Raw genomic sequence first — 14,559 nt, 5'->3', positions numbered from 1 at the left:
TGAGAAATGATTGGGGCAGAGGGGTGGGAAAGGGAGGAACCCAGGTGACACTCTAGATTCTGTTATGTGGAGCCCCTGGGTACACAGTGTAGCAAAGATGGAGGGAGGGTGTTTGCATTTGGATGTGCTGGGATCAAGTGGGCATAGCCATTCTACACTTAATGAACAGATCTGAAGCTCACGGTGTGGGATTCTTGAGTCAGGCCATGCATCATGGTGACATTCAAATCACCCTGGGGAAAGCTGGGAAGGCTCAGAGTAGAAGATAGGCTCAGGCAAAGAGGTGTGAGCCAGGAACTATAGAAGTGAAACCAGGAACCTGTACGCAAGTGGGAAGGAGTGATCTGTGGTCTTCATCAACTGTGGTCAGGTGTGATGATATGAGAGCTATCCTCTGAAACCAGCAGAGTGAGTGGTTTTGGTGGGAAAAGTGTCAACACTATGGTGGGGCCAAAGCTTGTTTTTTGTTGCAGGGGGATGAGGAAGTTGGGGGTAGAATATTTCCTGTTTATTTATTTATTTATTTATTATTTATTATTTTTTTTTGGTTTTTCGAGACAGGGTTTCTTTGCGGCTTTGGAGTCTGTCCTGGAACTAGCTCTGTAGACCAGGCTGGTCTCAAACTCACAGAGATCCGCCTGCCTCTGCCTCCCCAGTGCTGGGATTAAAGGCGTGCGCCACCATCGCCCAGCTTTATTTTATTATTATTATATATTGTTATTGATTTTGGTTTGTCAAGACAAGTTTTCTCTCTGTATAACAGCTCTGGCTCTCTTGGAAGTGGCTCTGTAGACTTGACCTGCCTCTGCCTCCCCAGTGCTATGATTAAAGGTGCGCATCACCGCTGCCAGGTGTGTCATGTCTTATTTTTAGTGTGGTGTTGGTATGAAACACAAGGTCTCAAGTATTGGACAATGGTTTGTTTTGCCACTCAACAAATTTATTCACCCAAGATTTTTTTTTTTAAATGATCTCTCTACATAGACCTGGTTGTCCTGGAACTCACTATGTAGACCAGGCTGACTTTAAACAGAAATCCAGAGATCTGCCTGCCTTTGCCTCTTGAGTGCTGAGATTAAAGGTGTATACCAGCACTCCCAGCCTCAAGAATAGACTTTTGTTTAAAAAATTCAGTTGGGGATTGGAGAGGTGGCTCAGTGGTTAAGAGAACTGACTGTTCTTCCAAAGTGCCTAGGTTCCATTCCCTGTACCCACATGGCAGCAATAGTCTGTAACTTCAGTTCCAAGGGAATCAGGTGGGCTCCCTCTTTTTTTTTTTTTTTTGCTTCCTCGGGCACCGCACATGTGTTGCATAGTCACATGTGCAAGTAATACACACATACACATAAGACAAAGAAGCAAACAAGCAAAAAGCTCAGTGGTAGAACTAGGCTGGTGCACACCTGTGATCTTCACTTTGGAATGTGTATGTAGGAAGATCAGGAGGTCACTCATGGCTGCATAGTCTTCATTAATACTAAGATTATTGTCTCAAAAAGAACAAGGACAAAAATCTCAGTGGCATTGTCTAGTCACAAAGGACGAGGAAATTGGAACTTAGGGCTTGGATGGTGGAAGACAAAAGTCTAGGAAATTGCCATACACACTGGTATTGATGGTTGTGATATGGGAACTCCTAGTTTCTTTCTGTATTTGAATTTTTTTTTGAGATAGGGTTTTTATGTGTATCTCTGGCTGTCTTGGAACTCACTCTGTAGACCAAGCTGGCCTCGAATTCACAGAGATCCGCCTGCCTCTTTCTCTCTGAGTGCTGGGATTAAAGGCTGTGCCACCACTGCCCGGCTTGTATTTGAATTTTTGCAATGACTGATTTGTACAATTTCAAATTTTTTGTAATAAAAATTTTATGATAGGAAGCTTTTGTTTCTTTTATTAAATTATGTAGTTGAAACTTGAGCTTATTACCTTGCTGAAGATAAGGAGCAAATTGCAGGAAATGATTGATTGCAGGATGTAAAAGAGACCAGTGTATTGGGCTGAGGTGCAGAGAAGGCAGATGAAGGGGTTCTAACACTGTGGAAAGACTGTCAACCTATTGAATGTTTCAGGAATGAAAGGAGACTTTCTGCTTAGGGAGGGAAGAAAGCTGGTATGTAAAAGACATAGAGAAGAGCATGCTCGCAGAACCATGAATAGAAATTCTTATGGTTTTCCTTGTCGTGTCCTAGAGCGGATACAGGCCTGTTAACCTGAGTCACAAAGGAGCAGGGATGGCTTAATTAGGTTTCTATTTCTATGATAAAACACCATGACCAAAAGCAACTTTTATTTCATTTTACAAATCACAGGTCCATCATCCAGGGAAGTCAGAGCAGAAACACATGGCAGGAACTGATATGGAGGCCATAGAGGAGACTTACTCCCCATAGCTTGTTCAGCCTGCTTTTTATTTGTTTGTTTGTTTGTTTGGAGACAGGGTTTCTCTCTATATCCCTCTCTGGCTGTCCTGGAACTCACTCTATAGACCAAGTTGGCCTCAGACTCACAGAGAACCACCTGCCTCTGCCTCCCAAGTGCTGGGATTAAAGGAATGAGCCACCATGCCTGACTGATCAATCTGTTTCTTAAACAAGTAGGACCACCTGCCCAGGGATGACAACTGTCTATAGTTATCTGGGCCTTCCCATATTAATCACCAATCAAGAAAATAGATCACAGACTTGCCCATAGATCAGTCTGATAGGGGCATTTTCTCAGATGAGGTCCCCCTACCCAAATGACTCTGACTTGTGTCAAGCTGACATAAAACCAACCAACACAAGGGTCCTTTCTAAGCATGACCAAATGTTAATGGTTGATATTGGAATAAGAACAGGCAGTAGAACAGGGCCAAGATAATGTGTAGCATTGTCTTCTCCAAGGAGAGCTGTGTTCCCTTTGGGATAGGAGGTGGAGAGAATGTTAGTAAAACTTGAAAATGTGGCCTAGAAGGCCCAGTGGAGAATTTGAGATGAGGTTGGATTTATAGATAGAAACTAGTTATCTGAAGATTAGATTTCAAACAACTACACAAGTAGAGAAATTTATATTTCCCTTTTGTTTTTTTTAAATAATTTATTTCACTTTATTTTCAATGTGCATTGGTGTGAAGGTGTCAGATCCCCTGGAACTGGGGTTACAGACAGTTGTGAGCTGCCATGTGGTTGCTGGGAATTGAACTCAGGACCTCTGGAAGAGCAGCCAGTGCTCTTAACCACTGAGCCATCTCTCCAGCCCCTGTTTTGTTTTTGTTTTTTTTTTAAAGGATATCTTGTGTAACAGCTATGACTGTTCTGGAACTCGCTCTGTACACCAGGTTGGCCTCAAACTCCCAGAGATCCACCTGCCTCTGCCTCCCGAGTGCTGGGATTAGAGGCATGCTCCACCACCACCTAGCTTTGATGTTGTTATTTTTGTCTTGGAATATTTTGAGATGTGGTTAGTCTGCAAATATCAAAACCTCTCTGCTTTAGCTTCCAAAGTGCTGGGTGATAGTTGTGGGTCACTATACCAGACTGTAAAACTTGAGGGAGAGCCTAACAGGAATCCAGAAGTGATATTGGTCTCCATTTGAATGAGATTTTCTCTGTGTACCCTGTCTGCCCAGTTCTGAGTGCTAGAGAGCTGGCATGGTCATTAAGAGCATTGACTGCTCTTCTAAGGGGCCCTGGTTTGATTCCCAGCACCCACATGAGACTCACAACCATCTGTAACTCCAGTCTTAGCAGATCTGACCTTCTCAGGCATCATGTATACATGTGGTGCACAGATACACCTGCGAACAAAACATTCATACATAAAAATAAATCTAAAGGACATTTAAAAAAGATTGCGAAAAAAAAAAGATTGCGGTTTTGAGTCCTTTCTGATGGTGTGTCTTTGGCCTTTGAGGACATGAACCAATGGGGAGTCTGTAGTGGAGAAGGTGGCAGCTTTATTAGCATTGTGCTGCTCTGATTCTCACATATCTGCCACCCTGTGTCTTAAGCTCTTTAATGCTGGCATAGTCTGCCAGTAGGTCAGCTTTTTTTTTTTGAGACTTAAATAGTTCTCCGTATTCCTGTTAGATTTTGTCAAAACCCTACCTTTTTGTTTTCAACCAATAGTAATTTGTATACTAGACCGTATCAGTCTCTTGTGGTTGGGTTCTTCCTTCAGTTCCTATTACCCAGCATTCACTTGTTTCCTTATTGCCATTCTAAGCAGATATGATAGTCAGATCTGTTCTGTTATCTTTGTGTGTTTTCCATGTCTTTGTCTCTGTCCAGCCTTTAGTCTTCCAAGAGTCAACTTAAATCGTACTTTGAGTATGATCCTTTTCCTGATGACCTTAACCTTTGCCTTTTTCTTTAGCCTATTAATATTATCTTGTAGAAATATATATGACTTAGCCAGGCAGTGGTGACCCACACCTTTGATTCTGGTACTCGAGATGCAGAGGCAGGTGCATCTCCGAGTTCAAGGCCAGCCTGGTCTACAGAATGAATTTCAGGATAGTAAAGGCTATACAGAGAAACCCTGTCTCAAAAAACAAAATGAAACAAAAAAAGAAATATGTATGATTTGTGTGTAAATGATAAGCTAAAACCCTTTTCATTCTTTCCTTGGAACGATGTCTAATACTTTAGTCTTTACTGTTTCCCAGGCCGCTTTCACTGGGTTCTGGGTCATGTCTCTTCTTTTCCTAAGGACTCTGTTCTTTGTTTTTGCATCTCCCCAGCACTTCTGCTGGATTACAGGTGTTGGACTCAGGTTATGAGGCTCCATGGCAAAGTGCCTCCACCCACCAAGTTATCTCACTGGCTCTTATTCTTTCTGTCTGTGTCCGTCTGTCTGTCAGTATCTATCTTTATATAAGATTTCCAACCTAAGCTGGCCTGAAAATCTCAGTGTAGCTGAGGATGATCTTGGACTTCTGTGGATCCTCATGTCTCCATGCTTTTTTTTTTGTTGGCCTGCTTGCTTGCTGTTGGTGGTGGTGGGGTGTGTGTATGTGTGTTGTTTTTTTGAAACAGAATCTCCCTACGTAGTTCTGGCTCTCCTGGAACTTTTTGTGTGGACCATGCTGACCTTGAACTCAGAGATTATCCTTCCTAAGCCTCTAGAGTTTAATCCTCTGTGACTAAAGACTTGTGCCACTGTGCCTGACTTGGTTGTTTTTTTTTTGTTTTTTGTTTTGTTTGTTTTATTTTTTTGTTGTTGTTAAATCCTTTTCTCTTAGTTATAAGAACTGAGTTAAATGGAGTGAAAAAAATGTTTGTTTTGTTTTTTTTAGTTTGGATTCTTTGGATCTTCTCAGCTGAGACCCTATCTCCCAGTTGGTGATGCTTTTCCGGTTGCTTTCGATTGTCCAAAGACAAAGAACTAGCCCAGGATGGCAGACCTGGTCATCAGCAAGAAGCAGCACATCCACTGCCGAGGCACATTCTATTGCCCTGCCTGCCCAGGCCCAGGTGGTCATCTGTGGGGGTGGAATCATGGGTACATCCGTGGCCTATCACCTCTCCAAAATGGGGTGGCAGGATATTGTCCTTTTGGAGCAGGGCAGGTAAGGATCAGATTGGCTTGTCTTGGGGTTTGGCTGCAATAACAGTATAGGGCTCCTTCATTTTCTGACTTTTCCATGATGTCATACCTGTAACAGGTCATCTAAATGTAGTACTCTAGTGAGAGAAGACCCAGGTGAAATCTACCCTGTGGTTAGCTGTGTTCTAGCACTAACGTTTTCTGCATTTTAGAGAGGTAGCAGATTTCAATAGCGTGTGTAAGAGGACATGCGTTCACAGCACAGCTCGTCCTCCTCACACTGCACAGCTGCATCCTGTGCTCTTGAGATCAACAAAATTCTGGCCATTTCCTTTTATTAATTTTATTAATAATTAACTATTAATTAAGCATAGTTTTAGATTTAATGGGTTTGAGAGCCCAGCAGTTAAAAGCACTGGATACTCTTCTAGAGGACCCAGGTTGGTTCCCAGCACCCACGTGGCATGTCATAGTCATCTGAACTCCAGTTCCAGGGGATCTGACACACTCTTCTGGCCTCTGTGGGCATGAGGCATACATGTGGTGCAAAGATATATGTAAACAAAATACTCATACACATAAAAATAGATGAAAAGGGTATTATAATGTGGGGTGTATATGTGTATGGATGGTTCTCCACCTTTGTCTTTTTGGGGTGGGTAAAGATTTTTTTCTTTTTCTTTTTTTCTTTTCTTTTCTTTTCTTTTGTTTTTTGAGACAGGGTTTCACAATGTAACCCTGGCTGTCCTGGAGCTTGCTCTGTAGACCAGGATGGTCTTGAACTCACAGAGATCTGCCTGCCTCTGCCTCCCAAGTGCTGGGATTAGAGGCGTGTGCCACTGCCACCTGTCAAACCTGGGTCTTTTGTAAGAACAACCAGTGCTCTTAACCTGCTGAAACTTCTCTAGTGCTGCACCCTGAATTTATATCAGTAGATACAAGTGAACCTTTCTAACAGTATTTTGCTCCTGTGCTGCAGGCTGGCTGCTGGCTCGACAAGGTTCTGTGCTGGCATCCTAAGCACTGCTAGGCATTCAAGTATTGAACAAAAGATGGCAGACTATTCAAACAAACTCTACCATCAGTTAGAGCAAGAAACAGGAATCCAAACAGGTAAGCAGGTAATCTGCTGTTTATTGGTCTTCTTGTCTTTAAATCCTTACTCGTAGTTGCTGTGTGATCTTTTACTTTATCATCTGGTGATTAAGACTTGTGTTTGAAAATTTGCCTTAAATCAGGGTGTTCCTTTGGGCAGGTCATGTAGCTTGCCTTCAACTTTACCTATAGAGAAAAGAAATTACATTCAGTAACCCAGGTCATTTTCAGAATCTATAATTTTTGTATTTTATTTTTTTTGGTGGGAGTGCTTGGGATTGAACCTAGGGCCTTCAGATCCTATCATTTTCATGATAGGAAAGTTTTCCTAGGCCATTTAAAAAATATATTTTAATCATTTAGATATAGTAAAAGGGTAGCACTTAGCTCCTAAACAAGAGAAGGAAAAGAACTTATGTTCAGGTCTTAGCAGTTAAATCACAGTTCAGCTCAGTTTGTTCTTTGGCTGTACTGGGGAAGGAGCGGGGATCTGACTCTCTGGTGATGAGTGTTTTTTTATTTTTATTTATTTTTGGTTTTTCAAGACAGGGTTTCTCTGTGGTTTTGGAGCCTGTCCTGGAACTAGCTCTTGTAGACCAGGCTGGTCTCGAACTCACAGAGATCCGCCTGTCTCTGCCTCCCAAGTGCTGGGATTAAAGGCGTGCGCCATCACTGCCCGGCTCTGGTGATGAGTGTTATGAATGACTTTTACCAAACAATGTACTTCCACCAAGACTAGAAAGGAAAGAGGTAAACTATCTAATAAAGAGATGAGTTCTTGCCCTAGTAAGACTTTTAGACATAGTAACTTTTGTTATTATTATGAGTGCCTTATTTTTTAAATGACTTACTTATTTTAATTTTATGTACATTGGTGCCCCACCTGCACATTTGTCCGTATGAGGGTGTCAGATCTTGGAGTCACAGACACTTGTTAGCTGCCATGTGGGTGCTGGGAATTGAACCCGGACCTCTGGAAGAGCAGTCAGTGCTTTCAGCCGCTGAGCCATCTCTCTAGCCCATGAGTGCTTTTGTATATGCTAGAATTCTAGTTGACGCTCACGAAAGTGTGAGCTGAAAGCAGTTATGTCTCTGATGTGTTGTAAATTTTGCTAGAAGCCCAAAGGGAGCAAATTCATTTACTCAAGGACAGTAAGTAGAAGCACTAGGATTATAGCAGGTCTAACCTATAAATCTAGTGGATCCCACTGGACTGATCACTTAATTGACTTTTCTTACAGGGTACTTAAGGACAGGCTCAATCTCTCTGGCCCAAACTCAGGACCGGTTGATCTCTCTGAAGCGCATCAACTCAAGGCTGAAGTATGTAAGAGACTAGACACTGTCCTGACTTTACCCACTTGACTCTGTCACAGAGCCCATGAATGTCTTTGTCCCCTTGTGTTTTGTGGCAGTGTTGTAGGTATCCCTTCTGAGATCATCTCCCCGAAGAAAGTGGCTGAACTTCACCCTCTCCTCAATGTGCACGATCTGGTGGGGGCCATGCATGTTCCCGAGGATGCAGTGGTGTCCTCTGCTGATGTGGCTCTTGCCCTGGCAAGTGCTGCCTCCCAGAATGGTGAGTGGGTCTTTTTATTTATTTGTTTGTTTTTGTTGTTACTATCATTTGCATGGATTTGGAAAGAAGAGGTTATCTAAGAGAGCGTATCATGGTAGGGAACGCCACCAGCTCAGGCATGGAGAAAACATCTTCATTGGGATATTCAGTTTTCTTGTATTGATCACTGTAGTGTGTTTTTCAGTTGATCCATTGAATATTTTTCTTAGAGTTAATTTTTGTTGTTGTTGTTCCAAGGAGCTACTTGTGTTGATTCATACACATCAGACTTATGAGAGCGCCTGCCACTGAACTTGAGAAGTGCCAAGGCTAGAGAAAAATTTGGTAGTTTAATCTATAGCTTAAATGTGATCCAGAGTAAATCAGAAAAAGACTTACTACTGTCTAGAGTGTTACATATACTTTATGATTCATTATAGTGCTGGGGATTGAACACAGGGCTTTTGCCAGGCAGGTAGGTGTTCTGCTACTAACCTATATTCCTTGCCTTTGATTTTTTTTTTTTTTAAGTAGGGTTTCACTATTAGTTCAGGCTGTCCTGGAACTTGCCATGTAGCCAGATCTCAGACTCCTAAGTACTGGAATTACATGGGTACGGCATCATACTTTGCCGAGATTTTGTTTGTTTAAGTACTGACCCCGTTTTTCCCGTGCCCCTTTGGAGCAGAGATTCTGCTTCAGAGACCTTAATTCTGTAACATCAAATAATTTGTGCGCCAAACCCCCCCCCCCCCACACACACACAGGGTTTCTGTGTGTAGCCCTGGCTGTCCTGGAACTTGCTCTGTAGAACAGGCTGGTCGCAAACTCAGAGATCTTCGTGCTTCTGCCTTGGTGTGCTGGGGTTAAAGGTGTGCCCACCACTGCCCACTAATAACTTGCCTTCTTTTTCTTCATTTTGGAACAGGTGTTCAGATTTATGATCGGACAAGTGTTCTTCATGTATTGATCAAAAAAGGTCGAGTTACTGGTGTGGAGACAGATAAAGGACAGATTGAATGCCAGTATTTTGTCAACTGTGCTGGTCAGGTAGGTTGACCACGGCACTAGGTTTTTGACTTGGTTTAACTTGGAGTTTTTGTGTAGAGATATAAGATTGTCGTTTTACTGGTTAAAGAGACACCAGGCGTTACACTGCTTATGTGGACTAGGAATACAATTCAGAATTGTGTTCTAAACCAGAAACCTATTCTTAGTTTACAGATCCAGGCAGCTCTCCACACGGGGTTAAAGTAGTGCCATCCTAGTAGAAGACCACCAAATAGGCATTAGCATGAATCATGGTTTTAGAGCTAAATTTTTATGATGTTACAATTCATTTTAGAAACTCAAATATAAATCAGAACAATGGCTCCAGTTTCTAGAACGTAAGCTGCTTCTACTTCTGAGGCGGAGTGGTCACTTGTTCTCTACTCTGCAGTCTAAAGCAGATGTTGGAATACTTTCTGCTACAGATCGTGCATTTAATGGTTGGTGTTTGGGGTTTCTAGTTGATGCCCGACATTATATTTAGAGGGCTTCTTTTGACTAGGAAATCCATCTTTTCATTGAAAAGATAATTTTATGCTTTAAAAAGTATAGCATTGCTCACTGTTGAAATAATTGAACTAGATAGGGCAGGCTGAACTTGACTTCCCGTGCCTGACACTGCAGTAGGAGCGCTCAGGCCACTTGAAATTAGTTCAAGAGGCTGAACTTGCTCATTTGTGTTTCTGTTCCTCTTCCTACCTACAAATTGTCCATTGCAGTGGGCATACGAGCTGGGTCTGTCCAACGAGGAGCCGGTTAGTATCCCGCTACACGCCTGTGAACACTTCTACCTTCTGACTCGTCCCTGGGATACCCCTCTGCAGAGCAACACACCAAGTGAGGACTTGTATTTTTTTTTTTTTTAAATATTATCTCTTTGCTGATGTCCTTTGAAAGGAAGACTTTTCATTAAGGACACATTATGCCTAGAGGAATTTTTTCTTTTCTGGAACGTGTTACAGGGAGGTGGATCCAGTTTTAACTTTCCTTTGATTATGTCTTAGGAAAAGATGGCCAAAATGAACATGTCATTAAACAATTTTTTGTTTATTTTTGTTGTTGTCTTATAAGCTAATTTAAGTCCTAATAGAGGTCATTGAGAATTTTGGAAGGCAGCTATGCTCACCACTATACCACCAACGCAGATGTCATTGAGAATTTTGGAATATCACTTTTGCCTTTTAACTTGAATGGTGTCAGTTGTAGAAGGGTATAGGTAGGCTGTATGCTTAACTGAAGGGGAAAGGGTGGGATTTGTTTTGTTTTATTTTTGGTTTTTTGAGACAAGGTTTCTGTATTGCCCAGGCTGTTCTGGAACTCACTCTGTTGAACAGGCTGGCCTCAAGCTCAGATTCCCCTGCCTCCTGAGTGCTGTGATTAAAGGCGTGTGCCACCGCTGCCTGGTTTTATTTTATATCTTGAGACAGGGTCTCATTGTATAGTCCTGGCTGGCATGAAACTTTTATGTGCGTGGAGGCAGAGACAGGCATGCCTATCTTAGAAGGCTTTTGATAACCTTTTCAGAGAATGAACTCTGCGCCTCCCATTCCTGTTAGACTTTGGCTAGGAGCTGGAAAGTAAGTCTTTATTAAAACCAAACTTTTAATATAGTTTGGTTGTGAAGTATTGGCAAAACTTTGAGGTTCCCAGTCATATTTGGGATAATTGGAGAAACCACCTTCTCTGTAACTCTTCCTCATGACCTCCAATGGTATTTTAAAACTAATGGATAACTGTATTTATTGCATGCTGGGCTGTTAGTAAAGTCATTCATGAGTGTTTTCTTTCTCTCTTCATCTCAGAATCTGGCTGGTTTCTAACCCCTGTTTTTCTCCTTACTCTACTTCCTTGTCATTTCTCTTCAGCTATTGTGGATGCTGATGGAAGAATTTACATCAGGAACTGGCAGGGTGGCATATTGTCTGGAGGCTTTGAGAAGAACCCAAAACCTATTTTCACTGAGGGCAAGAACCAGTTGGAAATTCAGAACCTGAGGGAAGATTGGGATCACTTTGGTATGTGAAGTAAACTATAATAACAATGCTTTCTACTTTTCAAAAATGTTACATTTTTTTTAAGGCATTTTCATGAATAGTTTTTTGTTTATCTTTAAGACAACTCCAGGAAGCACAATAGTAATCATGAAAAATAGTCTAGAGTTTACCTGATCTAAGGATGTGGGTACTGGTTGGACTCAGGGGTCTACAGTCTTGTTTAATGAACTTGACTCATCATTTACTTAAATCGCTGTTGATACTTTAGAAGGGGACCTTCTTTTGGTAAGACTTATGAAATTGAAGAGGTTTTTATGAAGCTGAACTATTAGCCAGGCATGGTGATATGTGCCTGCAAGTCATCACAGCATGTGGAAGGCTGAGGCAGGAGATTGTGAAAGTAGATTTTTTTGGTAATATGGTCTTTATTAAGTCTTTAAATCACTTTAATTGTCTTTATTAAATAATTATTGTAGTTACATGGTTATAAATTGAAAGGGTATGAAAAGATACCCATTTCTCATCCTTGATGGACTTTTAAAAAAATAAGCTGCTGCTTAGGGGAAACTTTAAACCCTGTGCCCATCAACCAGTTACTCCTGTTTCCATGTATTACTGCTGGCACATGGAACAGTGGCCAGAGATAGTATAGAACAAGGTGCACACTTGTTTGTACGTCTGTCTCATGTAGGAAACACTGTCTTTCATGGAAACATTAGGTGTTCTGTAAGACCTTTTCCCGACACCCTGACCCTTTGAGATCACTGCCTGTGTGTAACCTCATGTATTACTTTATGTTCTGAAGCGCCTTGCCTTTGAAAAGTGTGGCTTTTCTTACTCTGAATGCCAGGCATTTTGTAGTTGTGTTCTGTAATTCCACCAAACTTTCTTCTTTCTCATAACTGACCAAATGACTCTTAGAAAAGTCTTCCCTAAAAGATTTTTTTGGAAGGAGTAAAAACTATAAGAACTTTAAAAAATTTTATTCCCTAAAGGTGAGGACTCTGTTTGGGTTTGTTTTGATTGCTCAGAGCCCCTGTTGAGTTCCCTCCTGCGTAGGATGCCAGTATTGGAGACTCTGGAGATTTTGAAGTTGGTGAATTGCCCTGAGACCTTCACACCAGACATGAAGTGCATCATGGGCGAGTCTCCTGTAGTACAGGGCTACTTTGTCCTGGCAGGGATGAACTCTGCTGGCCTGTCGTTGGGTGGAGGAGCTGGAAAGTAAGTCTTTTTTCCATAGAGTCACCTATGGACACCTTAGCTTGCCAGGTTCTTCCCTTTCAGGTTACTTGTTGTTAATATGTTCTGTGACCAGATAGTAATGTTAATAATAATAAACATTTTTGAATTGTTATCTTCAAATTAATTACTTTGGAGAGTTTCCTTGCATTCCATAAATGTTACTGTATAAAATATTTTGGGAACTCAGTCATTTAGTTAATCACAGAACCTGTGAAATTTTTTTCTTTTAACTTTTCAGCTGTAACAAATGTTAGTGTTTTGATCATATAAGGTTAGAAATAGCTAGGTATGGTAAATGAAATAGGTATTCAGCCTAGGCAATTAAAATTTTAGTTTAAAAATAGGTACTTATAAAAATCAGCTAGGGCCGGGCGGTGGTGGCGCACGCCTTTAATCCCAGCACTTGGGAGGCAGAGGCAGGCGGATCTCTGTGAGTTCGAGACCAGCCTGGTCTACAAGAGCTAGTTCCAGGACAAGCTCCAAAACCACAGAGAAACCCTGTCTCGAAAAACCAAAAAAAAAAAAAAAAAAAAAACAACCAAAAAAAAGCAAAATAAAAATCAGCTAGGGCTGGGTGGTGGTGGTGCACACCTTCAACCCCAGCACTCAGGAGGCAGAGGCAGGTGAATCTCTGAGTTTGAGGCCATCCTGGTTTACAGAGCAAGTTCCAGAACAGGTTCCCAAAGCTACACAGAGAAACCTTATTTTAAAAAAATCAGCTAGGGATGGTGTCACACGCTTTTAATCCAATCTGGGGAGGCAGAGGCAGGTAGAAGTCTGTAAATTTGAGGCCAGTCTGATCCATGAAGAGAGCTCTAGGCCAGCCAAGGCTACATGGTGAGACCTTGTTTAAAATAAAAAATAAGCCAGTCACAGAAGGATACAAATACTGTACATTTATGAGGGGTACTTAGAGTAGTCCTAGAAACAGAAAGAAAAATAGTATTTGCTAGGGGAAGAGAAGGTGGGGAGTTACTATTTGATAGGTCTGGTGTTTCAGTTTTGCACGATGAAATGAGTCCTAGAAATGGATTGTGGTTGTGGTTACACAGTAGTGCAGATGTACTCAATTCCACTGAGCCACACACTTAAAAACAGGCGATTTGTTGTCCTTGCTGCATCCTGCAATCCCAGATCTTGGGAGGAAGTTAATCAGATTGATCTGGTGGCACATGCTTGTAATCCTAGGAGACTGAGGGACAGGATTGCAGTGAGTTTGAGGACTGCCTGGGTTAAGAGTGAGAAACCGGGCCAGGCATGGGGTGCATGCCTTTGATCGCAGCACTTGTGGGGTTCCAGATCAGCCTGATCTATAGATTGAATTCCAGGACTGCCAGGGTAGTTACACAGAGAAGCCCTGTCTTGAAAAACCAAAAAGAAAAAAACAAGTAAGTAACTGTTTTTAAAAACCCAACAACTCAGGCTGGAGAGGTGGCTCAGTGGTTAAGAGCACTGGCTGCTCTTCCTGTGGTCCTGAGTTTACTTCCCAGGAAATGAATGGTGGCTCACACAGCGTCTGTAATGAGATCTGGTGCCCTCTTCTGGTCAGAATACTGTATGCATATTAAATAAATAAATCTTTAAAAAAATGAGCTGGGCAATGGCAGACATCTTTACTCCCAGCACTCTGGGAGGCAGCAACAGGTAGATCTCTATGAGTTCGAGTCCAGCCTGATTTTCAGAGCAAGTTCCAGGGCAGACTCCAAAGCTACAGAGAAACCCTGTCTCGAAAAACCAAATAAATAATAAATAAATAAATGATTAAATCATGAAGTCAGTATTTTTGAGCGACCTAACAAATGGCTCATATGAGCAGTGGTGGCGCACGTCTTTAATCCCAACACTTGGGAGATAGAGGCAGGCGGATCTCTGTGAGTTCGAGGCCAGCCTGGTCTATAAGAGCTAGTTCCAGGACAGGCTCCAAAGCTACAGAGAAACCCTGTCTCGAAAAACCAAGAGAAAAAAAAAGTCTCAGAAAAGTTACAAGAAACAATTGGAACAAAGAGTTGGTGAGATAACTATATAATACTCCAGGTGACTATTTATAAGAAAACAAAACAGCTATAAATCTCATAGACATGACTTATATCT

The 14,559-nt window shown here is 41.8% G+C and overlaps 1 protein-coding gene across 2 annotated transcripts in view; it reads left to right on the top strand.

Annotated features, from left to right (window-relative positions):
• Pdpr (pyruvate dehydrogenase phosphatase regulatory subunit) overlaps positions 1-14,559 on the top strand; it is a 36,820-nt gene that overhangs the window by 3,491 nt on the left and 18,770 nt on the right. The window contains exons 2-9 of one of the 2 annotated variants that reach the window (XM_075977313.1): positions 5,276-5,548; positions 6,506-6,639; positions 7,863-7,944; positions 8,037-8,200; positions 9,108-9,229; positions 9,949-10,066; positions 11,095-11,244; positions 12,255-12,447. In XM_075977313.1, coding sequence (XP_075833428.1) covers positions 5,325-5,548; positions 6,506-6,639; positions 7,863-7,944; positions 8,037-8,200; positions 9,108-9,229; positions 9,949-10,066; positions 11,095-11,244; positions 12,255-12,447 — 1,187 coding nt within the window. In that variant the 5' untranslated portion in view covers positions 5,276-5,324. The remainder of the gene's footprint in view (positions 1-5,275; positions 5,549-6,505; positions 6,640-7,862; positions 7,945-8,036; positions 8,201-9,107; positions 9,230-9,948; positions 10,067-11,094; positions 11,245-12,254; positions 12,448-14,559) is intronic. The other variant, XM_075977314.1, reaches the window with a different exon arrangement.

This window comes from Microtus pennsylvanicus, chromosome 6, assembly GCF_037038515.1.
Source record: "Microtus pennsylvanicus isolate mMicPen1 chromosome 6, mMicPen1.hap1, whole genome shotgun sequence".
Classification (NCBI taxonomy): domain Eukaryota; kingdom Metazoa; phylum Chordata; class Mammalia; order Rodentia; family Cricetidae; genus Microtus; species Microtus pennsylvanicus.
The sequence above is the reverse complement of the archived record's forward strand: the minus strand, read 5'-3'. Positions and strand labels throughout refer to the sequence as shown.